This window comes from Musa acuminata, chromosome BXJ3-4 (assembly GCF_036884655.1).
Source record: "Musa acuminata AAA Group cultivar baxijiao chromosome BXJ3-4, Cavendish_Baxijiao_AAA, whole genome shotgun sequence".
In the NCBI taxonomy this organism is placed as follows: Eukaryota; Viridiplantae; Streptophyta; class Magnoliopsida; order Zingiberales; family Musaceae; genus Musa; species Musa acuminata.
Window position 1 is genome coordinate 43181993 of NC_088352.1, and position 26930 is coordinate 43208922.

The following is a 26930-nucleotide window of genomic DNA, read 5'->3' on the forward strand; positions in this document are numbered from 1 at the left end:
AAGTTATGATGACATTTATTTCTTGGGTTGAGATGTTTCAGTTTTTTCCTCTGCTGTGGACCTTATATAACTTAAACACATCTATCCGTTTCTCATACAAGTGTTTTTTAATTGAAATTGGTCTTCTTGTCAAAGCTTTACTGTTGATCCTCTTTTTGATCTAAAAGCACTTAATCAGGTGACTGAATCTGGTGGAGATTGGCACGATGCTGCTGCAGTTGATCGAACGCCTGCTAATGTAGCTGTATGACAGTGTGAGTTCGATACTGTTCATATCATTATGTTTTCTACTCTACAGAAAAAAACATACAGTTCTCTCATTACTGTGGACGCATTTGCATTGGTTTCCTTTCCTTCTTGGACTGACTTTTTCTTGTTGTATCATAGTGAAATGATCGGCCACCGGCATCTCCTATGCTTGCGATGGATGGATCGAATGCTGTGGAACCTTTCTCAGGTATCATCGTATCATTGCCTCCTTACCTTCCGATCATAGGGAAACTAAATCACTGCCATAGGATGCGTGTGCGGATCTCGAGGCGTAATCGACGGCAGGAGATGGGGGGGTGATTCGTGCAGGCCGAGCTTTAAATGTCCTGCACGTGCTATCCGCCGTTCACCTATCCGGACTGATCTTTTTCCATCATCTGCCTAAAACACCCCTCTCTTCGTTGAAACAGACACCGAAGAGACGCCAAGGCGGCGACGGCAGTCTCGTCAAACAACAGATATAACAGTGGCTTTTGACGTAAATAAACAAAGCAAAGGACGCCGATCCCCCGCCGTCTGGGTTTGGTTGGTTCGCTTTCTCTGCGGACTTATTTCTTCCTAATCTTTCTCCATTCCCACTCCATCTCTCCGATTTCCTCACCGCTTCATCGGTTTCTTCTCGCTCCTAAAGAGGGGAGGTGAAAATCTGCTTCTTTACTCGTTTAGTCCATCAAAACCCATCGTTTTCGCAATCATTTTTATCAAAACACGAAATTAAATTTTGGTTCTTGAGCTGCTTTGTGGCTGCTTATGGAAAAGCTAATATGGGCTGGATTTATCTGTCTCGCATTTGTTTTTTCCGATACCGATAGAGACCGGAGCTTTTCTTCTACACATTGCTCAACTAGAAGCGAGTGGGGAAGATGAAAGAAGCGTCACGAGAACTGATCATGGGGATGCTTATGGGAGTCCTCATCAGTTTGATGTTGGCTTTGGTTGCTTTTATCTGCATCAAGTGTCGCTGTAGGTATCTGCTATTGTTGGAGGACAATCCGCGGAGGGCATCCACCATTCCCATCCGCACGAATGGTGTCGATGCTGTGATACTCTCAGACTCCACTGTTGGTCAAGAATCACCGGTTGTCCCTCACGCAAATTGCACGTCTGTGTGGCTGGATGGCACGTGCAAGAAGAATCCTGCATCTTTGCTTCCTGGAATACCCAAGTACACATACAGGTACTTTCATCTTTCAGTCCATTTGTTATCGTTTAGGTTCTTCAACAAATCTGAATGTGATGCCTTGCAGATCAGTCGACTGGTTCACTGAACACCGTCTGCAAGTCAACATTCTTAATGTTTGAATGCTACTTAGTTCTGAATATGGTATCTGATCCTGTAGTTACATGCAATGTGTCCAACGGTGCTCTGCCTGTGTCTCACAATATCTTGACTGGAAATTCCATCTGTTCCTTGAAAATAGTTTGATTTTAAAAGCTCTTCTATTACATAACAAGCATGGATACATTGAACATTTGGAATTCAGACATTGGAATTTTTCAGCTAACTAGCTGATAGATAATCAGGTAGCTTCTCTTCGTATGTTAGTTTGCTATAATAAACATTTAGTTCTCAGATTGGTTTAAATATGCTAGCAGCCTTCTGCTTAAACCTTAATCAAGTATGATTACTGTTGCTGTTACTAGTGGCTGCTCATCAATCATCTTTCTGCCAGTCATTCTTGAGTACTAATAAAATGGAATAGCTGTTTCTTGACTATCATTATTTAAAAACCAAACATATAGCTGTGGCATTATTTCTCTTTTTGAAGCATCTTGAAAGCTGTTGAAAATTTTGGACACCTTTCCACAGGGTAATATGGAAACAGGTGTCTGAAATGCCATTTGAGAATCCACAATGGCAGGTCTTTTACCTGGCTCCTTTATAACATCCTAGCTAATAAGTACATGCCTTTTTAATATTATGAGGCCTTCTAATTTCCCCTTTAATTTCAGTTGCTACTCAATTTTGGCACATATTCTGCATGCACAAGTAGGTAATCCTGGGGTGGTGATGTAATTTGCACGTATTTTCATGGAAGAGGAGTACTTAATTTCAATACCACATGAATGCTTTTAAACTTATGTAGCCAATTTCCAAGCAACGATTGACAACTTTATCGGTGTTTCTTCTTTCACATTGTTAACATTGCAGAGTGTGAGAAAATTAGCAATGTTTTTTAACAGAAAAGCTGAATGACTAATGCTTTAGCAAATAATATTGCTGAAATGTTTAATTATGCATGTTATTTCTCTACAATGGATATTACACAAGCTGTACCAAGCTGTTCTCTATTTAAGCCCTCTTTGTTGTAGTTTCACATCATTATTCTCATATTTTCACAGAGACTTGCAGAAGGCAACATGTGAGTTCACATCAGTGATAGGTCAGGGAGCATTTGGTCCAGTTTTCAAAGCTACAGTGTCTACTGGGGAGACAGTTGCTGTTAAAGTGCTTGATACCAATTCAAAACAAGGGGAGCAGGAATTTCAAACAGAGGTAGTTTTGCATCATAGTATCTTTCTTCCTCCCTTTTCCTTTCAGTTTCTATGGTTAACCATAAGCAACTTGATAGTTGTTTTAACTTCAAAAGTTCTAATGCATGTTTGTCAGCATGTGCAAACTTTGCTCAACATTTTCTCTCATATAATGAGAATCATGAGATCATTAAAAAATACATTTGCTAATAAATATAACTGTGTTGTCATTTTTTGTTTTGTTTTTGCTTGTCATATTCAAATTCTACTTCCTCATGAATTTTGGTCATGCCTCAGTCCTGGCATCTTTGAAAATTTGATGAAATAACATGCGAGGTACAATTCCATTTTACAACAATAAATGGTTAAGTTATTTAAAACATCAATCCTAAGAGTTATTGTCAACTAGCAAGGAATCCATGAAAAAAAGAACCAAAAACTGTTGGCAATGCATATTCATATTTATATGACCCAGTTATCTTGAATCCTAAAATTTTGTATGGACAGACATCTTAAAATTTTTCTTTGTTTCTTTAACGGGAGAACTCTTTTGAGGAATAAATTGTCATACCCAGGCTGTAACAGTGTCAATTTTTTTCTCATTTTTCTTGCATCTGATGCAGGTCTTGCTACTTGGGAGATTGCATCATCGTAATCTGGTGAATTTGCTAGGTTATTGTGCTGACAAAGGCCAGCTTATGCTAGTATACATGTACATGACTAATGGCAGTCTTGCTTCTCATTTGTATTGTGAGTATTACATTAACTTTTTTACTAGATAGTAGTGAAGCCTCTAATGTTGTAGATTATATCCTTATATCATTGATCACAAATTTTTGTATGACAAAACAAATTGGAGATTCTCTGTTATCTAATATTTTTCACTTGTTGAATTTCAACTTTCTTTATAAACTCCCTATTGTTAGTGGATAATGAAACTATGTTCTAGATTATTTATCGCCAAACATTAAAATCTACTGAACTCTCAATCAGTCAATAGTGATATGGTACCAAACGTCTATATGCATAATAAAATGAGTTTTCAGAAAATTATAACTATTTCTGACTACGAGGCATGTTTCTTGAGATGCAAAAGAGACTGGTATGAACTGAATCATCAAAAACAGGAAAATGCAGGTTTACGGAATCCATTCATCCAAATCCATGGACACATGGCATCATCCAGCAAATTCATTAGTCATTGATCCTTTGATTGCATTGATACATATTGTGATACAGTACAAAAACCTTTTTTCGTCTATGTTGGCATGTTAGTTAATATTCCACAATATTTGCAGGTGAAGAACATGATCCACTGAACTGGACTTTGAGGGTTGATATAGCACTAGATGTTGCAAGAGGCTTGGAGTATCTTCATTATGGTGTAAGCTTCATATATGCAGCAGTCCTGTTCGATACCATCTTGCCCTGTCCTCTAACATGTCTTTAACTGTTTATGCCACCAGCAAATATGAAATAGTCCCTAATTCTTTGACATACTAGAACTACAAAACTCACTTTCCCTAAGAAATTGTAACTATGTTCTTGGTTATACCACTACTTGATGCAGGCAGTTCCACCGGTTGTGCATCGTGATATCAAGCCGTCGAATGTACTTTTGGATCAGTCCATGAGAGCAAGAGTATGTAGACATCTCATGGCTCTTGGGTACCTATTTCATGCATGAAAAATGATTTTCTGATATTTAGATATATTTAGCAGTGAATTTCTGGATTTGCATTTTGTGTTAATACGAAATCAACTCTTGCATGACTTTATACTTGTCTTTCAAAACTTTTGCCATATTTATTCTTTACGTTAATCTCCAACTTATTTCCTTCAGCTGTTGATGAGAAATATAATTGATTGACAAATCATGGAAGTTTCTTCTGTTAATAAAATTTAGATGGGACAGTAAGGGAGGAAAAAAGAACATGCCTTTAACATGAAATCTACTAAGTTTTTAATGTTTGTGCAGCTGAGCTGACAAACATCTTGCAAAAGATGGGAGGGTTCAAGATACATTTGAAACAATCCTGTCTCTTGGAGATGGAAAAGCACTGCACATTCACAGCTCGTGTTGATCTTGTCTCACATATGTAATTATCGTGTTTTCTTATTTGATCTCCTTATTTCTTCTGAATCATCCAATCCATGCTTTGTGATATGCTGGACATCCATATATGCCCATTACCCTCTCTCTTTCTTCTTGACGAATCTAATGAACTTGTTTCCACGAACAGGTTGCAGATTTTGGACTATCTAGAGAAGCAATAGTCAACCACCAGAAATCTAATGTCAAGGGAACATTCGGATATCTTGATCCTGAGTACATATCATCAAAGATCTTCACAAAAAAAAGTGATGTCTACAGCTTCGGAGTTTTGCTTCTGGAAATGATTGCTGGCAGGAGTCCACAACAAGGTCTTATGGACTACGTCGAGCTCGTAAGACGCCTCCATTTAGATTCTTATTCTCATCAACCACACCAAAATTTGCTGCAATGGAAGAAATATGGGTTTTTCTCCCCCTTACATGGAAATTATAGCATCTAATGAAGTCTTCTTCCTCCCCGAGTGCTAATACTCGTGTGGATGAATCAGGCAGCCATGGATGTGGAGGGTACCGCAGGTTGGGACGAAATCGTGGACCCTCGGCTGAGTGGAGCATACAACGCGGAAGAACTGCACAACATAGGAGCAGTGGCACACAAGTGCATCAACCCAGACTCTGGGCCACGGCCATCCATGAGCTTCGTGGTTCAAGCTTTATCGCAAGTCGTGAAAGCTAGGGATGGCACAAGGCATCGGGAGAAGACACTGCTTCCAGTGGCAACAGCAGGGGAAGAAGCAAACTGAGGCTGGTATCACAGAGACGAAACGCAGAGCGGGCTCAACCACAATGGCAATCATCATCTACAAGGCAAGAATTCACATGCCACGAAGCAGAGACATTTCTCACGAACGGCTACCTCGAATGTACAGTCACACCATCAGTCAACTCTATTTGCACATCATTCACCTACTACTACGGCTAGTTCACATCGCTAATAATTTACCTGGGTCCTACACAATGGTCCGAAGCTACGACACCTAATTAGAGAGAGCACGACGCCGGAGCAGTTCGATTTTCTTGATCGCGGAGGCCGGCTCAGCTCTCGTCCTCGCCGGCGGCGGCGGACGCCTTGGAAGCCTTCTTGGGGAGGAGGAGGTTGTGGATGTTGGGCATCACGCCACCGCTGGCGATGGTGACGGAGCCCAGCAGCTTCGTCAACTCGTCGTCGTTCCTCACCGCCAGCTGGATGTGGCGGGGCACGATCCGAGTCTTCTTGTTGTCCCGCGCCGCGTTGCCTGCCAACTCCAACACCTGCCCAGATCAAATCAGTCGGTCATAAAAAAGAGATTTTTGGGTAAGAAATCATGGAGAAGAGAGGGTTTTAAGTGCTCGACTACGTATTAACCGCTCAACTTTGACCTAAAATTTCATGCCATAATGATCGATGAACTTAATTTACTTCAGACGAAATCAACTCCCAGCAGAGGAACTTTTCCCCTTTCGAACCCTAAACAAAGCGACCCAAGATTGAATGACGAGAGGAAGAAGAAGGAACGAACCTCAGCAGCAAGGTACTCGAGTACGGCGGCAAGGTAGACCGGGGCGCCGGCACCGACCCGCTCGGCGTACTTGCCGGCCTTCAAGAACCGCGCGATCCGGCCGACCGGGAACTGGAGACCGGCCTTGCTACTCCTCGACGCCCCCTTCTTCCCGGCCGCCGACGCCAGCGTCTTCCCTCTCCCCGCCATTGCTCTCCGCAGCTTCCCGAGAAGAAAGAACAATCCCGACGACGAGTAAAGAAGCGATCGCGCGAGCTACAGCCGAGCGAGTACGGTGAGAAGTTCCTTCGATGAGCTCGTCCATATAATGCACCAGACGCGGGACGGAAGCCAATGACGTGGGAGCACACGGATCGACACGGGCTACCGTCAGATTTTGATAAAAGTGACGGCCAAGATCGAAAGTTGCTGAGCGTGAAGCGGTGGGGACGAAGTCGGTCAGAATAGGTCGGCTCGGTCCGGTTTGGCCCGGCCCGTAAGCGTCAATATCAAACCGGCCCATCTTTGTCGGAGATTAAAAGTTCATGCGAGGTTATAATCCTTTTCCTTAATGTGTTTTGTTTATTTAAGACAAGCATTAAAGGACACAAGAGTTTAATTATTCTTCTTCCACGCTGTTCCAGAGCGACACAACGCATAATTAGAATGTCCATTTACGAGAAGTTACATATGTGGATGACAGACAGCAGAAACACAAAACACAGCAGAAACTGAGTTCTCTCTCTCTCTCTCTCTCTCTCTCTAGCCCAGTTTGGCAATGACATCATCCAGTATGGATTTGGTCGCTGCGTAGTACTTTGCCGCCTCCGAGCTGCTCTTTATCTTCGCTGCATGATCAAGCTGCACGTAGACACCAGGGAATTAGGGCTACGTTAGAGTATACACGACCAAACAAGATTAAGTTACCTCACTGATGGTAGCGAAGAGCTTCCCGCTGAGTTCCTTGAGTGGCTTCTTCTCCTCCTTCGGCTTGGCGGAGATGACGGTGTTGAGGTCGTAGCGAAGATACTCCGCCTTGAGCCGGAGGTTGTTCATGACGTACGGCCATGCCTTCTGGTCTATGAACTCTTTAACGCCGATGATATCCTTGGCTGACTCCTTGGCCCTCGCCGCGGCCTCCGCCGGCCCGAGTGGCTGCAGGAAGAACCGCTCCTTCAGTGGCAGGTCAAGGTCTCTCGGTTCATCAGAGTTTAGTGTCCCAGCTATTGGATATACATGCGCAGATCGAGTCAGTGCATAAGTGTTTCCGAAGCAGTATATGAGAAGAGGAATGACGAGGTCCGGAGAACTTACGGAGTCCACCGGAGGGCGGAGGCGGGGGACCGACCTTGATCGACTTGGCCTCGGCGAGCACGGCTTGAGCGAAGGACCCGCCGGCGAGCCCAGCGGCCACGAGCCCGAGCACGGCCCGGCGGCCGCTCTGAGCCGTGGCCTCGCCCTCGGCCGGAGCCTGCTGGGCTCTGACGGCCAGGCCGGGCCGGGAAACGGCAACGCGGTGGTGGGGCGCGGGCGCAGGAAGCCGGCTGGAGCCGTTGAGCTGAAGGCTTCCCTCCAGCACCGCCTGAGAAGCGCCGCGTAAGCCAGCCACGGAAGCCAGAGACTGCGCCATTTGCTCACCTCACCTGCCCCTGTGTGTAGTCTTCTTCCTTTGCGGAATCAGCGACGGTAATGGGATTTTATTTGCTGCAGATTGTGGAAACTGGCGGCGGACAGGGCAACCTTATCCACCCAGGCACGGTTTTGGATAGCGCTGAAACCAATAGACGACTGACACGTGCACTTCTATGTGGTCTGCCTCCTCGTTGAGCACTGATTTCTTGGCATGTGCGCTGCACAGTCTCAACCTCATACTTCCATCCAAGCTGTCCTATAGAGAGAGATCTTTACGAAGCCTATATGACCCACACACAGGCAACAATGATTTGGGATGAACAGTCCCAAGAGGGTAATAATGTTCACTTTTGTCTCTTCTTATCAGTCACCAGCATTAATGCTCTCGGCCTGCGGTAACTTTGTTGGCAGATCTCTTCATTCCTATCCAGCTTTATATGACTCATCAAGACCTAAGAAATCACGTAACTTTCAACAGTTCAGTTCTTCACCAGTGGTTTATGTAAACATAGAGAGATTAATGCCGAGTTTTTATTCATACAACGGTGGAACAACGGTTTCCACTATTTGAAAAGGGAAATAATAGTTACATCTTCTTCTTCTACAGCTTCTGCTATCGTGGCTCCATCTCAGAGATGGAGATTTCATTTTCCGACGATCTTTCTTTTAAAGGCATCTGAGCCACGCTATCTGCCTCGAGAAGATCCGCCGCCGCCTCTTGGATCGAGCTGCCATGGACGTAAAAAGCAGGCGGTGAAGGGGTGGGGAGAGTGACAGAGGCACTACCGAGCATAAGCACCACAGACGCCATGCCCGGCCTGGCCGCCGGCTCTTCTTGGACACACAGCAGACCGATGTGCATGCATCTTAGTGCTTCCTGTGGTTCGTACTGCTCCTGCAGGCTTTGGTCGACCACCTGCAACGCCATCCCTCCGTTCCAATGTCTCCAGACCTATGGCATCAATCAACAGTGTCAGACACTGAAGCTATCGTAATTTGTAAGGGAAGTATGATCTCTTACGTAGCCGAGCAGGTCTAGAAATCTCCCAGATCCCTGATGACCACTATTCTTCTTGCCCGTCACGATCTCTAGAATTAGCACGCCGTAGCTGAACACATCTGATTTGGCCGAGAAGAACCCATGAATTGCGTACTCCGGTGCCATATATCCACTGATGAAGTGGACGAGACATCATTGTTTTGATGAAGAGTTCGTTCTTCGCAGGATGAGAACAAGAAATGCTACTTACTATGTACCGGCAATTCGGCTAGTTCTTCCCTTCGTCTCGTCGATGTTGAACAGCTTTGCGAGGCCGAAGTCTGAGATCTTAGGGTTCATCTCCCCGTCCAACAAGATATTACTTGCTTTGAGATCCCTATGCACGATCCTCAGTCGTGAATCTTCGTGAAGATAGAGGAGACCACGAGCGATCCCTTCAATTATATTGTACCTCCTCGCCCAGTCTAATAACCCCCTCCTGTTAGGATCTGTTCCATTGACATTAGAAAGAAGAGGTTGACTATATACTTGCCGTGAGAGCTTAGGAGATGTTCTTACCCTTTACATAGAGACATACCAAATAGCCATTTGTCAAGACTTGTGTTGGGGAGGTACTCATAGACGAGAAGCATTTCTTCCTCCTCTAAGCAACAGCCCAGTAATCTCACAAGGTTTCTGTGCTGTAATCTAGCAACGAGAATCACTTCGTTCTTCATCTCTACCAACCCTTGTCCTGAGCTCCTTGAAAGCCTTTTCACAGCTATGTCATCTCCATTCGCAAGTGTTCCCTGCACAATTTTAGACTTCGAGACGAATGGGCACCTTGTAAACTGGTCCAAATCCTCCTTCTCCAAGCTTATTTGCATCAGAGAAGTTGTTTGTGGCAGATCTAAGTGTGGCCAAATCAAATAGTAGAGATTCCACACTTCTGACTTCTTCGTAATTGCGCCCTGCTACGACAGATTCAACATGACTACAGGCTTTAAACGGAAAAGAAAACAGTGATCATCTCTGTGTTCAGAGATAATAGTACTGCTGCAACTTACGAAGTCTTCTTTTAATTGGTTTGCTTCGTCGTATGCAGAGACAAATGGCAACGATGAGCACTGCTAAAGCAGCGATAGGAATGGATATGATGAGAACTGTTCTCGAGGTGTTTTTGCTTTTTCCTACAAAAAAAAGGGAAGTCATTAACTGTAAACTGATGCTTAAGAATCAAAATTTAGACACTAGTCTTGTTATATGTGCACATATTTAAACCCTTGAGATATTTAAAAGTTCTCATATGTGTTGATCTTTAAGCAAAGAAAACATCTTGAGAATGTAAACCTAATGAACATATAATAGGTGACATTTATGTTTCCTAATTTACGATTAAAGTGATATTTGAAAGTTCTATGAGACTTTTCATTGTTGAATGGGTGGAAAGGTGACAAGACTATTCAAAAGCAATTCCCCACGTTTTAGGTCTTCTTTGTTGACCATGGAAAAGAGATGCAACGATGCAACAAAAATCATGACATGAATGCCAACTTTTCCATGTTAACTAAATTGATTGTTTCGTTGGTTGGTGCTGATTGGCAAAATTGGAAACATGGACGAAGTAGGAACCTCTACGAAACTTCACTTGTTGATCGACTTACCAGACTTGGTGCCAGCTGATGGCGACGACGGAGGAGGCGACGGTGGCGATGGCGGAGGAGAGATGACGGAGAAGGAGAAGAAAGGCAGGATCTCAAACCTAACAGCGCAGCTCACCTTCATCACCTGTCCCCCTATCTTACGGTAGGTGTTGGGAAGGTAAGCCAGCGCCTCCTGGAGACACAGCAAGCAATCATCCTACGACAGGTCGCGCGTGCACTGCACCATGCCGTAGATGTTCCGTAAGTTGGAGTAGTTGGTGATCCCCACCCCGAACCTCGACGCCCTGGCCGCCGCCTGCGGTGCGATTTCGTACATCAGGTCCCGAAAACGGCTGTTGAACACCGTCGGATCCGTGGCGTTCTGGGAGTTGGTCAGAAAGCCGGGGCTGTCGTCATCGAGCTGGGAGAAGAAGTCGCGGTCGGAGTAGCGGAGGAGGCAGTAGTCGAAGCGGACGGCGGCAGAGGTGCGGAGGGGGCAGCGGGCGGGAGCGGCAGTGGCGGAGCGGTTGAGGCAGGAGGCGCACTCGCTGGGGGCGGCGTCCAGGCGGCACTGGGCGAGACCGTAGGCCGTGGCGGTGGGGGATGCGGCGTCGGAGACGGCGGTGGCGAAGCCACTGATGGAGGAGGTGAGGTTGGAGAGGAGGGCGGCCAGGTTGGAGGCGAAGGGGCCGGGGACGGTGTAGTTGGTGTCGCCGCAGTCCGTGAGGATGGGATCAGCCTGGGAATAGATTTTAGTGGGATTCAAAGCTACTACAAGCAGCACTAACAGCAGCAATGGAAGAGAGGCAGCTAAGGAGGAGGAGGACATGGTGGTGCTTTGCTGAGCTACTCAAGGAACAAGAGGGAATTAATAGTTCACCGTACATATTGGTGTGCGTCCTCGTGACTTCGGGAAGAGGCTTGAGTATTGACATGCTATCCTTAATTTTGTTTTTTGCACAAGTGATCCATGACTACTCAACAGAGTAATTACTGTTTCTTCTAAAATTCTCATCTCAGAAGTTATTACCCAACCGCAATAATGCATATATTTCAGAGAGATTAATGTCAATTCTCTTCCCGCTGAACCATACCATAATGCTCTCAAGTATCCTCAGGAAAAAGGAAAAGGAATGCACTCCATCCGTAGAAGCGTGGCATTCGTACTCCTTTCTCTTGTTTCTTTATCCACCCGTTAATGGTCAAAATCCCTCATGCAGTACAGGAGTTGACGAGGCTTACTCAAAATAGTGTTATGCAGAGAGAGAGAGAGAGAGAGAGGGATCTAGTAACGTAAATTTCTGAGGGAGTGTCGACCGATGTACCTTTGGACTTTAGTGGAAGACATTATACTGTATCTCACTGACTCGCCCGCATCTTTGTCCTTCTAGTCTGAAGCATCTTTTTTATTGTTTGACTATCACAAAACACCAATTTAGTCGGTAGATTCTTTCTAAATCTTATTTTCTTAATACAATAATAAAAATATATATTAATAATTAATTATCATCAAACATTTAGGCATAATGTAAAAGCTATCGTAGAATAACAAAACATAAGTTACCCTCTTGGTCTCCATTAACCTAGAGCATCCATGAAGAATATATCGCGACTGACAATACCTATTTGGTTGTGCATATTATTATTATTCATGTTCAAATGTCCCTCTATGATCCCTTGAATACTCTGGTGTGTTATATATTCTCGATAGCATTGAGGGGCCTAAAATAAAGTGGTACACTCATATGAAGCCACTCTTGTTTGACTCCTTCACTTAGCTCATAAAGGAGTTCGAACTTTACTTTGTCAGAAATGTTTGCCCAAGGCCATCGATAGCGATGTTGCTTGAGCTCAATCAAGAGGAGATAGGGACATTATTGGGAAACCTTGGAGTACATCACATGTGCAGTAAAAAATAAAATTAAAAATTAGTTTCTTAAAGCAATCTTATGTGATCATTATACGAAGATTTAGAGCATAAAACTCGAGAAACCAAAAATTGCATAAAGGTGTGAGACATTCTCACTTAAAGGAACTCGTATATCCCCTAAGAATACATATCTTAGTCCATAGATAAAGGAGTTCTCGTAAACTTCTCTCTAGTGGTAATCCACACGATGGACACAATAATGATGCACCTCCTCGCATAGCACATTCTTTCCTCGTAATCGCACACTACTATACAACAGCACATAAGGAGGGATCGGTCCCTCTTGCTATCCTCTCACACTAGAGAAGCAGCAATCAAGTTGGAGGAAGAAGGGGGAGAAGATGAGGAGGTTGACAATAATACAAGTCTAGCCTATGACTCTTTTAGCCTCAACTCGTATTTATAAAGAGCATCCTTTAATTAACCCTAATGGATCATTGATCTCCATCTAATTACCCCTAGTTTAATGGATATTAAATCCTCATCCAATAACCATTCTAAGCTCTATTGAGTCTCTCCTAAGGATTAATTAAAATAAGGGTTATTTCATATCTTATTTTCTATTTGTTGCATTATCTACCATATATGTGTATGACTCTCTAGGCCCAATACCGAGCTGGTCATAAGTTACACCTGTCAGAACTCATGATTCAAGCCTTTATAATGGGGCTCAAGCCCTCTTGCTCGATTCACTAAAGAAATACACTATGATGGAAGAATAGGTCAAATGTGGCTAAGATGCATGAGTCAAGAAAACCTGACCCATATAAGAAGAAATATGTCATTATAGAGGCACATGTCAAATATACTCGATACACATAACTCGGGAAAACACAACCTATGTGAGAAAAAACATACCATAATAGAGGCATAAGCTAATGTGCTTAAGATGCGTAAGTTAGAAAACTTGACTCGCATGAGAAGAAATCCACCACTATAGAGGTACAAGCAAATTATGCCCAATTTGTGTGAATAAGAAAAACCCAACCTACATGAGAAGAAACCTGCCATAGTAAGGGCAAAGACCAAAGGTGCTTAAGACACGTGAGTCAAGATAACTCAACCAGAGTGAGAAAAAATCTGCCACGATGGAGGCACAGACCAAATATACCCAAGATGCATGTGTCAAGAAAACCTAACCCACGTTAGAAGAAATCCATCACGGTAGAGGCATATGCTATATATGCCTAAGATACCTAGGTCAGGAAAACCCAACTCGCGTGAAGATAAACCCATCATGGCAGTGGCATAGGCCAAATATGCCTAAGATGCGTGAGTCAAAAAAAATTGACTTGTGTGAGAAGAAACCCGCTATGACGAAGGCACATGCCAAATGTGCCAAAGACACATGAGTCGAGAAAATCAAACCCGCATGAAAAGAAATCCACCATGATAGAGATATAGGCCACATGTACCAAAGACACATAAGTCGAGAAAACCCGACCCACTTAAGAAGAAACTCATCACGACAAAAGTATAGGTCAAATGTGCTCAAGACGCATAAGTTAGAAAATCTTGACCAGTGTAAGAAGAAATCCACCATGATAGAGACATAGGCCGAATATGCCCAAGATGTGAGTTAAGAAAACCTGAAGCGAGTGACAAGAAATCTATCACGACAGAGGCATAAGCCTAATGTACTCGAGATGTGAGAGTCGAGAATACTAGACCTACATGAGAAGAAATTTGTCATGGTTGAGGAACAGACCAAATTTGTTCGAGATGCGTGAGTTGAAAAAACTTAATGCACGTGATAAAATTTGTCACAAAGAAGGCACAGGCCAAATGTATTCGAGATGCATGAGTAAAGAAAACCCGACTCTTATGACAAGAAATCAGCCATAACTGAGACATAGGCCAAATGTGCCCGAGATGCATGAGTCGAGAAAACTTAACCCGTATGAGAAGAAATCTACCATGACGAAGGCATAGGCCAAATGTGTTTGAGACATTGGCCAAATGTCTCAAATGCGTAAGAAGAAACCTGCTATGGCAGAGGCTTAGGCCAAATGTGTCTGAGATGCGTAAGTTAGAAAAACTTAACTTGTATGAGAAGAAATCTACCATGACGGAGGCATATGTCAAATGTGACCGAGATTTATGAGTCGGGAAAACTTGACTTACATGAGAAGAAACCCACCATGGCAAAGGCATAGGCCAAATGTGTCTGAGATGCGTGACACCGAAAAACTTGACTTGTATGAGAAGAAATCTACCATGATGGTGGTGTAGGTCAAATGTGTCAAAGATGCGTGAGTCGAAAAAACCTAACCCATGTGAGAAAAAAATCTATTATGGTGAAGGTGTAAGCCAAATGTACCCGAGACTCATGTCGGAAAAACCTGACTCACCTAAGGAGAAATCTACTATGACAAAAGCATTGTAGAAGTACGTGTCAAATGTGCTCGAGACACATGAGTCGAAAAATCTAACCCACATGAAAAGAAATATACTATAATAAAGGCATATGTCAAATGTAGTCGAGATATCTGAATTGGAAAAACTCTACCCATGTAAGAAGAAATCCACTACGGTAGAGGCACAGACCAAATGTGCCCGAGACGTATGAGTTGAGAAAACCTGACCCACGTGATGAGAAATTTGTTATGGTGCAAGCACAGGTCAAATGTATTCAATACATGTAAGGCAGAAAAACCTGACTCACATGAGAAGAAGTCCGCCATGGTGGAAATATAGGCTAAATGTGCCTGAGATACATGAGTTAAAAAATTTTGACTTATGTAAGAAGAAATCCGCTATGTAGGAGGTATAAGGTAAATGTACTTAAGATATGTGAGTTGGGAAATCCTAACCCGCACGATGAGAAATTTACTATGATAGAAGTATGGGCTAAATGTGTCTAAGACACGTGAGTTGAGAAAACATAATTCATATGAAAAGAAATTTACCACGATCGAGGCACATGCCAAATGTTGCTAAGGTGCGAGTCGAGGATAGTCGATCCATATGATAAAAAATTCATTGTGGTGGAGATAAATGTCAAATATACTCAAGATACATGAGTTGAAAAAATCTGACCCATGTGAGAAGAAATCTATCATGGTAAAGACACATGCAAAATGTACTTGAGACACATGAGTTAGAGAAATATGATTTGCATGAGAAGAAATTTGTTACAATAGAGACATAGGACGAATGTGTTTGAGATGCGCGAATCTGGATAACTCACCATGTAAGAAGAAATCCATCATAATAAAGGCACAGGTCAAACGTGCTTGAGATGCATAAGTGAAGATAACACAACCCACGTGTAAAGAAATATACTACAATAGAGACATTGACCAAATATGTCAGAGATTAGTGAATCAGAAAAACCTGATCAGCATAAGAAAATTCCTATCATGATAGAGGTACATGTTAAATGTGCTCGAGAAACGTGAATAAGAAAATTCGATTTACGTGAAAAAAAATATACCACAATAAAGGGCACAATAGAGGCATGTGCCAAATATATCCGAAATGAATAATCCAACCCGTATGAGAAGAAAATAGTCACATTGGAGACACAAAATAACTGTGCCCAAGACATATTAGTCAGAAAAACTCAACTAAACTATGGCACAAGCATAATAACTTCCAATAGTTCTTCACTAGTGGTTTATGGAAACATAGAGAGATTGATGCTAGTTTTTATTCATACAACGGTGGAACGACGGTTTCCATTATTTGAAAAGGGAAATAATAGTTACATGTTCTTCTTCAACAACTTCTACTATCGTGGCTCCATCTCAGAGATGGAGACTTCATTTTCCGACCATCTTTCTTTTAAAGGCAGCTGAGCCGCCCTGTCTGCCTCGAGCAGATCCGCCGCCTCTTGGATCGAGCTGCCATGGACGTAAAAAGCAGGTGGTGAAGGGGTGGGGAGAGTGACAGAGGCACTACTGAGCATAAGCACCACAGATGCCATGCCCGGCCTCTCCGCCGGCTCTTCTTGGACACACAGCAGACCGATGTGCATGCATCTCAGTGCTTCCTGTGGTCCGTACTGCTCGTGCAGGCTTCGGTCGACCACCTGCAACGCCATCCCTCTGTTCCAATGGCTCCAGACCTATGGCATCGATCAACTGTGTCAGGCACTGAAGCTATCGTAATCTGTAAGGGAAATATGATCTCTTACGTAGCTGAGCAGGTCTAGAAATCTCCCAGATCCCTGATGACCACTATTCTTCTGGCCCGTCAAGATCTCCAGAATTAGCACGCCGTAGCTGAACACATCTGATTTGGCCGAGAAGAACCCATGCATTGCGTACTCCGGTGCCATATATCCACTGATGAAATCGACGAGACATCATTGTTTTGATGAAGAGTTCGTTCTTCGCAGGATGAGAACAAGAAATGCTACTTACTATGTACCGGCGATTCGGCTAGTATTCCCCTGCGTCTCGTCGATGTTGAACAGCTTCGCGAGGCCGAAGTCTGAGATCTTAGGGTTCATCTCCCCATCCAACAAGATATTACTTGCTTTGAGATCCCTATGCACAATCTTCAGTCGTGAATCTTCGTGAAGATAGAGGAGACCACGAGCGATCCCTTCAATTATCTTGTACCTCCTCGCCCAGTCTAATGACCCCCTCCTGTTAGGATCTGCTCCATTGACATTAGAAAGAAGAGGTTGACTATATACTTGCCGTGAGAGCTTAGGAGATGTTCTTATCCTTTACATAGAGACATACCAAATAGCCATTTGTCAAGACTTGTGTTGGGAAGGTACTCATAGACGAGAAGCATTTCTTCCTCCTCTAAGCAACAGCCCAGTAATCTCACAAGGTTTCTGTGCTGTAATCTAGCAACGAGAATCACCTCGTTCTTCATCTCTACCAACCCTTGTCCTGAGCTCCTTGAAAGCCTTTTCACAGCTATGTCATCTCCATTCGCAAGTGTTCCCTGCACAGGACAGATGAAATCAAACGCAAAAACTGGTCAACTGCTTCCTCATGCAGCAATTTTAGACTTCGAGACGAATGGGCACCTTGTAAACTGGTCCAAATCCACCTTCTCCAAGCTTATTTGCATCAGAGAAGTTGTTTGTGGCAGATCTAAGTGTGGCCAAATCAAATAGTAGAGATTCCACACTTCTGACTTCTTCGTAATTGCGCCCTGCTACGACAGATTCAACATGACTACAGGCTTTAAACGGAGAAGAAAACAGTGATCATCTTTGTGTTCAGAGATAATAGGACTTCTGCAACTTACGAAGTCTTCTTTTAATTGGTTTGCTTCGTCGTATCCAGAGACAAATGGCAACGATGAGCACTGCTGAAGCAGCGATAGGAATGGATATGATGAGGATTGTCCTCGAGGTGTTTTTGCTTTTTCCTACAAAAAAAAGGAAGTGATTAACTGTAAACTGATGCTTAAGAATCAAAATTTAGACACTAGTCTTGTTATATGTGCACATATTTAAACCCTTGAGATCTTTAAAAGTTCTCATATGTGAAGATCTTTAAGCAAAGAAAACATCTTGAGAATGTAAAGCTAATGAACATATAATAGGTGACATTTATGTTTCCTAATTTACGATTAAAGTGATCTTTGAAAGTTCTATGAGACTTTTCATTGTTGAATGGGTGGAAAGGTGACAAGACTATTCAAAAGCAATTCCCCACGATTTAGCTCTTCTTTGTTGACCATGGAAAAGAGATGCAACGATGCAACAAAAGTCATGACATGAATGCCAACTTTTCCATGTTAACTAAATTGATTTTTTCATTGGTTGGTGCTGATTGGAAAAATTGGAAACATGGACGAAGTAGGAACCTCTCCGAAACTTCACTTGTTGATCGACTTACCAGAATTGGAGCCCGCTGATGTCGACGACGGAGGAGGCGACGGTGGCGATGGCGGAGGAGGGACGACGGAGAGGGAGAAGAAAGGCGCGATCTCAAACCTAACAGCGCAGCTCACCTTCACCACCTGTCCCCCTATCCTACCGTAGGGAAGGAATGCCAACGCTTGCTGGAGACACAACGAGCAATCATCCTGCGACAGGTCGCGCGTGCACTGCACCATGCCGTAGATGTTCCCAAAGTCGGAGTAGTTGGTGATCCCTACCCCGGACCTCGATGTCTTGGCCGCCGCCTGCGACGCGATGTCGTACATCAGATCCCGCAAACGGCTGTTGAACACCGTCGGGTCCGTGACGTTCTCGGAGTTGATCAGACGGTTGATGCTGTCGTCATTGAGCTGGGAGAAGAAGTCGCGGTCGGAGTAGCGGAGGAGGCAGTAGTCGAAGCGGACGGCGGCGGAGGTGCGGAGGGGGCAGCGGGCGGGAGCGGCAGTGGCGGAGCTGTTGAGGCAGGAGGCGCACTGGCTGGGGGTGGCGTCGAGGCGGCACTGGGCGAGGCCGTAGGCCGCGGCGGAGGAGGAGGCGGCGTCGGAGACGGCTGTGGCGAAGCCGCTGGTGGAGGAGGTGAGGTTGGAGAGGAGGGAGGCCAGGTTGGAGGCGAAGGGGCCGGGGACGGTGTAGTTGGTGTCGCCGCAGTCCGTGAGGATGGGTTCATCCTGGGAATAGGTTTTGGTGGGATTCAAAGCTACTACAAGCAGAACTAACAGCAGCAATGGAAGAGAGGCAGCCAAGGAGGAGGAGGACATGGTGGTGTTTTGCTGAGCTACTCAAGGAAGGAGGGGGAAGTAATAGTTCACCGTTAATATTGGTGTGCGTCTTTGGTGACTTTGGGGAACGGCTTGAGTGTTCACGACGGACTGACGTGGGCTTAGTGTTTGCGCGTCCTTTCCTCGTGGGTCCCAATCCAAATGATCTCAAATTTGATATCATTTTAATCTAAAAACTTAAACATATAGATTGAATGCTACATCTAATATATATAATCTATCTTCTTAAATTCTTCATAATAATATAAGATTATTTTCTTTATTCATCTTATTTTATCTTGTACACATGAATATATTTTACTTCCGCTAAACTTCCTATTCTCGAAAAACATGCTATCCTTAATTTTGTTTTTTGCACAAGTGATCCATGACTGCTCAACAGAGTAATTACTGTTTCTTCTAAAATTATCATCTCAGAAGTAATTACCCAACCGCAATAATACACATATTTCAGAGAGATTAATGCTCTCATGACTCCCTGCAATTATCCTCAGGAAAAAGTAAAAAGAATGCACTCCATCCGTAGAAGCGTGGCATTTGTCCTCCTCTTTCTTGTTTCTTTATCCATCCATTGATGGTCAAAATCCCTTATCCTGTACAGGAGTTGATGAGGCTTACGCAAACTAGTGCCCTACAGCGAGTGAGAGAGAGAGAGAGAGAGAGAGATGGGTCTAGTGCCGTAATCTTCTGAGGGGGTGTCGACCGACCTACCTTGGACATTAGTGGAAGATCTTATTCTACTATATCTCACAGACTCGCCTGCCTCTTATCTTTGTCCGTTTAGTCTGTAGCATCTTTCTTGCTGTTTGGCCATCACAAAACACCAATTTAATCTGTTGATTCTTTCTTAGATCTCATTTTCTTTAATACAGAAAGAATAGATTTCTAAGCAGTCGCTCGTTTCTGGTCTGTTCTACTGATCCAAACAAACAAAAAATCTGGTCTATTCTCTCTTCTTCTTATTCTCTCTCGAAGTATCGTCTATTTGCATGTGTTCATCAGTTGGACATGGAAGGAATGGAGAATATAATAAGTCTACAATGGAAAGAATAGAAGTGGATGACAGAGCTTTCTTCTCATACAATTCTCAATCACATGTAGCATCTCAATCATCAAATCATTAAATAAACATTGCTCCAAACACCACCTTTACCTACTCTTTGATCCAAGCGAATCAATTGACTTTTTCCATGCAAGAAATATCCAACTTGACTAGCTATCCGCAGTTGGACCCCTTCGTCGAAGAAAGCTTCTGCATCTTTGTGCTTGACCTCATGACGCTTTCAAACACATTCGCCTATAAAACGCTTTAGAATCGCCCTTCCGAACAAGTACTCGACAGCTCTCCTCACAACATGCATCTCCTTCCGTCGTCGTCGTCGTCGTCTCGTCTTCGCCTCCTCTCCTTGGCTCTTCTCCTCCACGTATCATTTGGCGTCGCCGCAGTCGATCCTCTCTACGCTGTTTGCTCGACCTCTAGAAACTACACAGCAAACGACGGCTTCAGCGACAACTTGCGTCAACTCATGTTCATGCTCGCTACAAAATCCTCACCCATCGGCTTCGCGCTTGGCTCCGTCGGCCAAGGCGGTGCTAGGGCGAACGGGCTCGCACTGTGTCGGGGCGACATCAAGAGCACAGCGTGCACGACGTGCGTCCGCACAGCCGGCGCACGAGTCCGCGATTTGTGCCCCAACAACAAGGACGGGATCATATGGTTCGATGAGTGCATGTTGCGGTACTCGGACGTCGAGTTCTTCGGAGAGATCGACTTTGACCATAGGTTCTACATGTGGAACAGGGAGAACGTTTCTGACGCTGTCATGTTCGATGGCAAGGTGGAGAACTTGATGAACAGGCTGAAGCAGAAGGCGTACATCTCGCCGCTGTTGTTTGCCACCGGAGAGATGGAGATCGGAGAGTCGCAAGAGCTCTACGGATTGGTTCAGTGTACGAAAGATCTATCTGGCGGTGACTGCAAGAAGTGCCTCGAAGCCGTCATTGGTGAGCTTCCCAGCTGCTGCGATGGGAAGCGAGGAGGAAGGGTGGTAGGCGGCAGCTGTAATATAAGATATGAGTTGTACCCCTTCTTTGATGCTTAGGGCGTTGACCATTCATTCTGTGCATCTGTGTACACAACAATAAGCATTGATTACATTATAACTTTCCACATCATGCTGTATTTTCTTGCCTTTGGTTGTTACGCTGACGTTGAAAAATGAACTTAATTCGACCAATTCTTAAGAAAACACTTATTTTTAATTTTTTGTTGGAAAGTATCTCATTTTTCCAAGAACTTTACTATTTGATAGAGAGGATATCATTAATTATCACATGTGATTTCCGTATGATATTCAAGAGATAAGTTATCCATAACCAGATTGCCTACATTAATAAGAGTCAAAGGTAAGTGGTTGCAAGCTATTTTATTATTGTTACCCGTATAAAGAAAAAAGTCAAGGACGGATTGTTAGAGGCGATTGACAGCTATACCTCCCTATAGAATATTTTATAGAATATTCTGTTTATTTATGATGAGGTATAAATGCTTATTTTTAACACAATAAAAAAAATCACTTTTGATCACTTGTGAGAACACACTTATCTCGGATTACAAACTTAGGTATTAGAGGAATCATGTTGAAAAACTTTTCTATTGACCTTAATCTTCGTATAGGCAACACTTTGGACAATCCTATGTAATGAGTTTAGACCACGTCGGTTGTCTAAGGCATTAACGACATCTTCCCATAATATTTTTGAAACTAGAATGAGGGTTTGATGTTATAGGAATGTCCATCCGCTAATCCTCTTAATGAATGCTCAAGCAAAGAGGCTTTGCCCTCGACCCATAACACTTTCGTTTAAGGGGGACAACAGCTACCCTTTTTGTACTTCGATATATCCATCGCAATAGAGACATTAATGCAACATTGGTGCACATTCAATGACCAAGGTGTCTCACTCTTAAGGGATGATCTCGAGCCACCTACTTGCCCCCATCGAGGTATTCTTAAATCTCATTTAGTAAGTGCACATGCTAATAGGCATACAGGCAATGCTCCGCTTTTACCTTAGTTGATCAATAGGCAATGCCACTAACTTAATTGTAGTCCTCGACTCCACCACCATTAGCACCTATCAAGATTCCTTGATCCATTTGGGTCCTCCCATCATGGCAGGCTTCAAATTCTCCCTCTATTATGACAAATTTTGGATCCTTCCACTATAGCGAGCTTTAAGTTCTCCCTCCACCATGGAGGATTTTAATTCCTCCCATCGTAATTGATTTCAAGTCTTCTCTCCACCGTGGCAGATTTTGGGTCCTCCTATTGCGGTGGGTTTCGTGTCCTTCCTCTATTACGACAGATTTTAAGTGCTCCTATTATTGTGGAGCTCCCTCTACCATGGTAGATTTTACTTCACGTGGGTCATGTTTTTCTTAACTATGGTAGTCGAAACTCTATAGAGAATATCAAGATCTCTTTCATGGTGAGCATGAGCTGTAGGAGGTTGTTTTGTATAAAGTAAGTAGAGATCACCTCGAGAAGCCACCCCTCAAGCTTCTCGTTGTTGAAAGTGATGGGACCCTATAGGCTCTCCCACATGATGTGGTTCTCAAAGGCATCAATTAGGGTGGACTTGCTAGAGCCATTCAACCCCAGCACTATGAAGATCTCTCCTTCCCTCACCTTGTTAGAGATGGAATTCAGTAGCATCTTGATCTTGGAGATTGCCTTTGGTAGCTAGAGGTTGGCTACGAGAGTGATGGCGAGGTCGTTCTTGTATAAGAGCTACAACTTCTAATGCTTCTTCACGCTCCAAGGGCGAAGTCAGGCTAGCTAGGGCAAGAGTGGAATAACAGCTTGCATTATACCCATTAACATTTGCACTTATTGGGTGAGATTCAAAAACACTTCAATGGGGACGAGCAGGTGGCTCGAGATTACCTCCGGGAGTGAGAGGCTTGGGTTATTGAATAGATGCCTATATCATGTCGGCATTTGAGCTGAAGTGTTTACATTCACATACAAAAAAGGCCCCCTCACTTGAGCATTCATTGAAAGGGTTAGTATGTGGACGTTTCTATGACTTTGGGCCCCCCTTCTAGTGCCAAAATATTAGGAAAAATATCATCGACATCTTGTTTAGCTTGACGTGGTTTAGACTCGTATGCATAGGATTGTATGAGGTACCTCCAAGGTAGGAATATCATGCTCCCAAGGTGTCACATACATGAAAACTAAGGTCGGGAGAGGTTTCCCCACCTGGCCGCTTTCATACTCAAATTTATAAACCGAGATCCCTAAATATGAGTTTCAGTTATTCAAAAGGAGTTTTGGGTTTAAGATATTTTTTATATATATTAAATGATGAGAATAGAGTTTGTGATTATTTTTCTCGTCGTCGTGATGAATGAAAAAAAGCTCGTGATTGCCTTTCTTAGCATAATAGATAATTGATGAGCAAAAAGCTTATGTTGGTATACTTTGAACTTTGTATTTTTATTTATTTATTTATTTTTTCTCTAGATTGATCTATTGGATTGTGGGTTCTATTCCAATTAGGTTTGATTTTTTAGTTCCATTTGAACACTCTATATAACCTAAGGATTGCAGGTTCGATTACAATTAGGTTTGATTTTTTTATTCCATTTGAATACTCTATATAACTCAAGTTCTTAAATTATAGTTTATATTTCTGATTTGGATTACGATGGAGGGTGACTCGGGTCCCACGTTACAATCACATGTTAGCTGACATTGTATTCTCCATCAACAGCTCAATCCTATATTTATTATTTTTCTTTTTCTCTAAATTGGTCTATAGGATTGAATCGATTCTAGATGGGTCGATTCCAATTAGATTTGATTTTTTGATTCCATTTGTACACTCTATATAACTTAAGTTCTTAGATTGTAGTTTATATTCCTGAATTGGATTCATATGAAAGCCCATTCTCACGTATACAACTCCATCTTACTTCCTCCTCGTGACGCAGCCATTGCCATGCATATATTACGTCATGCAAAGATCAAAACAAGACACAAGTGGAATATTATAAAAAGCTGAGTTTTATTCTCGAAAGAAGGAACCCAATGCACTGGTGGATCTCCTCCGTTATTGTTAGAACAAATCAATGCACTACTTCATGTCCCAAACCCACAATCCACGAAGCTAATTAACAGCAAAACACTTCTTCCTGATCTGTCCCGCTGCGCCGGTGAGCACGCCAATGTTCCCCATTTTGACCATGGAGTCGCCGAAATCCTTGAAGAACTCCGACGCAGATCCAGTCGCCTGGCGCAGCACGTACGCTTTCGTTTGCGGGTTCTGCAGCAGAGCCGCGTCGGAGTTGAGCAGCCCTCTATTCCCCGACACCTGCTTGTAGTACCCCGTGTCGAACGTGGTGACGCTCCCAGGATCCATCTGCACGAGGGTGGTCAGGTCCTTGGGTTTGCACTTCATCCTTAGCGTTGCTGCGTACTTGGGGTCGATACTGGGATCGGAGCCGTAGATGCGGCTGGAGAAGGCGGAACAGTGAGAGACCCCGATCGTGTGTGCACCTACTCAGCAAAGAAGAACAGTATCGTTAGTAATCTGTACATGAATAGCTCAAACTTAAATCCAGAGTCCGCTTACCTGATAGAACTACGAGGTCCTGCACACTTAATCCCTTGCCAGCAAAATTTTGGATCAGCTGAGAGATTCCGTCGGTGGCTCGCGGCAGCTGAAAGGCCTCACTGGCGATCGATACCGTGCCATCTCTTCGCCCAGTCGGTACCTGCCAATAAGGGCCTTTGCTCTGAAGGCGGAGAGAGAGAGAGAGAGCCATCAGACAAGCTGTCATTGAAATCATCATATGGTTTCGTGTTTCGATTGGCTTACCAAAGCTACCACGTCCCTGGCCACAAGGGCGAGGATATCGGCGCAGGAGACGACCCCTGGGCAAGCCTTCTCGAGCTTGACCTTCACAACATCGATCACGCCGTACCCTCCGAGGCTTTGATTCGGAATCCCGTCCTTCTCGGCTGCCTGCCCGTTAGCAGAGTTCAGTAGAACTGAAGCATCGCATCCCTGCATGCAGAGAAAACTTGGGTTAGCCGCGTTGATCCTTGGAAAATGCACACAGGTGCCTCAAGAACACTTACCCTTACAAAACAATCATGGAAGTGCAACCTCAGCAGTGGACCGCCAAGACTTGGTGCGTACTTGATGATCTTCCTCATCTCAGCATTAATGATGGCCTCGGCATTAGGGCATGTCTGGCTGTAGTACCCAACACGTAGGCCGCCTTGGGCCTCCGCACAGCCTGAGAAGAAGGGAGAGAGAACCAAAGGGAGGAAGAAGACGAAGAGAGCCTTGGAAGCCATCACTGTGGGCACAAGTATCGTGCTTGATTCTTGTGATGCTGTGGAGCGATTCAGAGCGAACCCTTATATAACCACTGGTGGGTGCCTTGGAATGCTTGGATTACGCCTCGCTTTTATTCCGTCCGAAGAATCCTTAGATATTGTCTCTGGAAAGTTTCGTTGGTGAGATAGATTGTATTAACTTTTGGTCCACTCAGTTGACTTTACTCTGAAGGATTGGGATCGACAGAATCGGGCTGTTCATGCATGATACATAGAGAGAGAGAGAGAGAGAGAGAGAGAGAGAGATGACCGTTCATGTTCTTTAGGCTTCAGCTGTATATTAACTACGCATCCAACATGCACGACCATGATAGGCTTGTTGAATGATCTAAAACGCCCGTTAATTACTGCTCATTAACGACAAGAACATGCTTGTTTCCAAACATGGACTAGATGATACTTAAAAGATGAATCTAAAGAATTATACTGTGATTGACTTTTTTCAAGAATAGTCTTCCTCCCACTTGTTGTTCATCTATTATGGCTGTGCATCACATGCCTTTGCCTTTGTGAGTCGAATTTATCTTATCTAAAGCCACATACCACGGCCCAATTCTTGTTTCAAGCTGTATTCCGCTGAATTGATTTGAGATGGTCAACTACGTTTGCTCAAGTAATACTATTTAGCACAGTTGGTCAAATCATGTTAGGTAACATAGATAATACAGCCTAGTGATTCTGTGGTCAATGCCTCACTGGTTTCAATCGGAAGCCCTTGGAATAAAACATGCCATTGTTTAATTAACTGGTCAATTATCTTAGGAATGTGATGGCTTCATTTAACAGACCCTAAATCCAACCTCAATTTAACTACAATTGGTGGGATGTTTTTGCTAGTATATAAGCATTACCACTGTTCTTAAGTACTATAAGCTTTGGGTAGAAGTTATCAAAAGACATAAAAAGTGAGAAGGATCTAACATCTTGCTTAAGAGTTTCATTTGAAAAAGGGTCATGGGAAGACCAAGCAAACTTTGGTCATGTGAGGATGGCCGAATCAGTATAAGAATAAAAATTATAATTATATTATTATTATGTAAAAAATTAATATCAAAATCAAAATCAAATAATAATAGATCAAGATCATTATTACGCACCTCTCAATATTATTCAAAAAATCTTTATTTGATCGACAAATATATCGTCGTAGGATCCAAAAGCTAGAACAATGCAGATCTGCAATAAAAATTAAACTCGTCTTCTTTGTTTTTTCTATCCTTCACAAACTACTATAAGCGATGGAACAGAAACTTATGAAGGTTTAAAATAGATCTCATATTATGTGCCGAGATATTATTTATTTATAGGTAAGAATAAAGAGTTTATGATAAGAAAGTAAGAGAGTCCCTCCAATTAATT

At 43.4% G+C, this 26930-nt stretch overlaps 6 protein-coding genes and 1 pseudogene across 6 annotated transcripts; 2 read left to right on the top strand and 5 right to left on the bottom strand.

Annotated features, from left to right (window-relative positions):
- Window positions 1-40: 40 nt before the first annotated feature.
- LOC103982868 (calcium/calmodulin-regulated receptor-like kinase 1) lies at window positions 41-5608 on the top strand. The gene is made up of 9 exons (XM_065145502.1): window positions 41-254; window positions 388-908; window positions 1083-1447; window positions 2614-2767; window positions 3369-3495; window positions 4044-4129; window positions 4316-4387; window positions 4989-5192; window positions 5349-5608. Exons 3-9 carry the CDS (start codon window positions 1134-1136, stop codon window positions 5601-5603), a joined length of 1212 nt encoding a protein of 403 aa, XP_065001574.1. The 5' UTR covers window positions 41-254; window positions 388-908; window positions 1083-1133; the 3' UTR covers window positions 5604-5608.
- A 72-nt stretch (window positions 5609-5680) lies between these two features.
- LOC135634840 (probable histone H2A.3) lies at window positions 5681-6548 on the bottom strand. Its single transcript, XM_065145505.1, has 2 exons — window positions 6360-6548; window positions 5681-6111 (listed from the first exon to the last, which is right to left on the bottom strand). Exons 1-2 carry the CDS (start codon window positions 6546-6548, stop codon window positions 5896-5898), a joined length of 405 nt encoding a protein of 134 aa, XP_065001577.1. The 3' UTR covers window positions 5681-5895.
- A 433-nt stretch (window positions 6549-6981) lies between these two features.
- On the bottom strand, window positions 6982-8011 carry LOC135634839 (oxygen-evolving enhancer protein 3-2, chloroplastic-like). Its single transcript, XM_065145503.1, has 3 exons — window positions 7653-8011; window positions 7266-7561; window positions 6982-7199 (listed from the first exon to the last, which is right to left on the bottom strand). Exons 1-3 carry the CDS (start codon window positions 7966-7968, stop codon window positions 7101-7103), a joined length of 711 nt encoding a protein of 236 aa, XP_065001575.1. The 5' UTR covers window positions 7969-8011; the 3' UTR covers window positions 6982-7100.
- A 468-nt stretch (window positions 8012-8479) lies between these two features.
- Window positions 8480-11489, bottom strand: LOC135634843 (cysteine-rich receptor-like protein kinase 10; annotated as a pseudogene).
- Window positions 11490-16160: 4671 nt separating this feature from the next.
- Window positions 16161-19176, bottom strand: LOC135586650 (cysteine-rich receptor-like protein kinase 44). Its single transcript, XM_065145500.1, has 7 exons — window positions 18333-19176; window positions 17737-17859; window positions 17513-17640; window positions 17217-17427; window positions 16890-17127; window positions 16661-16811; window positions 16161-16591 (listed from the first exon to the last, which is right to left on the bottom strand). The coding sequence occupies exons 1-7, from the start codon at window positions 19132-19134 to the stop codon at window positions 16256-16258; spliced, it is 1989 nt and encodes a 662-aa protein (XP_065001572.1). The 5' UTR covers window positions 19135-19176; the 3' UTR covers window positions 16161-16255.
- Window positions 19177-20476: 1300 nt separating this feature from the next.
- LOC135635057 (antimicrobial ginkbilobin-2-like protein) lies at window positions 20477-21327 on the top strand. Its single transcript, XM_065145871.1, has one exon. It carries the CDS (start codon window positions 20511-20513, stop codon window positions 21255-21257), a length of 747 nt encoding a protein of 248 aa, XP_065001943.1. The 5' UTR covers window positions 20477-20510; the 3' UTR covers window positions 21258-21327.
- A 2901-nt stretch (window positions 21328-24228) lies between these two features.
- Window positions 24229-25618, bottom strand: LOC135635091 (peroxidase 1-like). The gene is made up of 4 exons (XM_065145940.1): window positions 25308-25618; window positions 25045-25233; window positions 24799-24961; window positions 24229-24722 (listed from the first exon to the last, which is right to left on the bottom strand). Exons 1-4 carry the CDS (start codon window positions 25527-25529, stop codon window positions 24334-24336), a joined length of 963 nt encoding a protein of 320 aa, XP_065002012.1. The 5' UTR covers window positions 25530-25618; the 3' UTR covers window positions 24229-24333.
- Between the last annotated feature and the right edge of the window lie 1312 nt (window positions 25619-26930).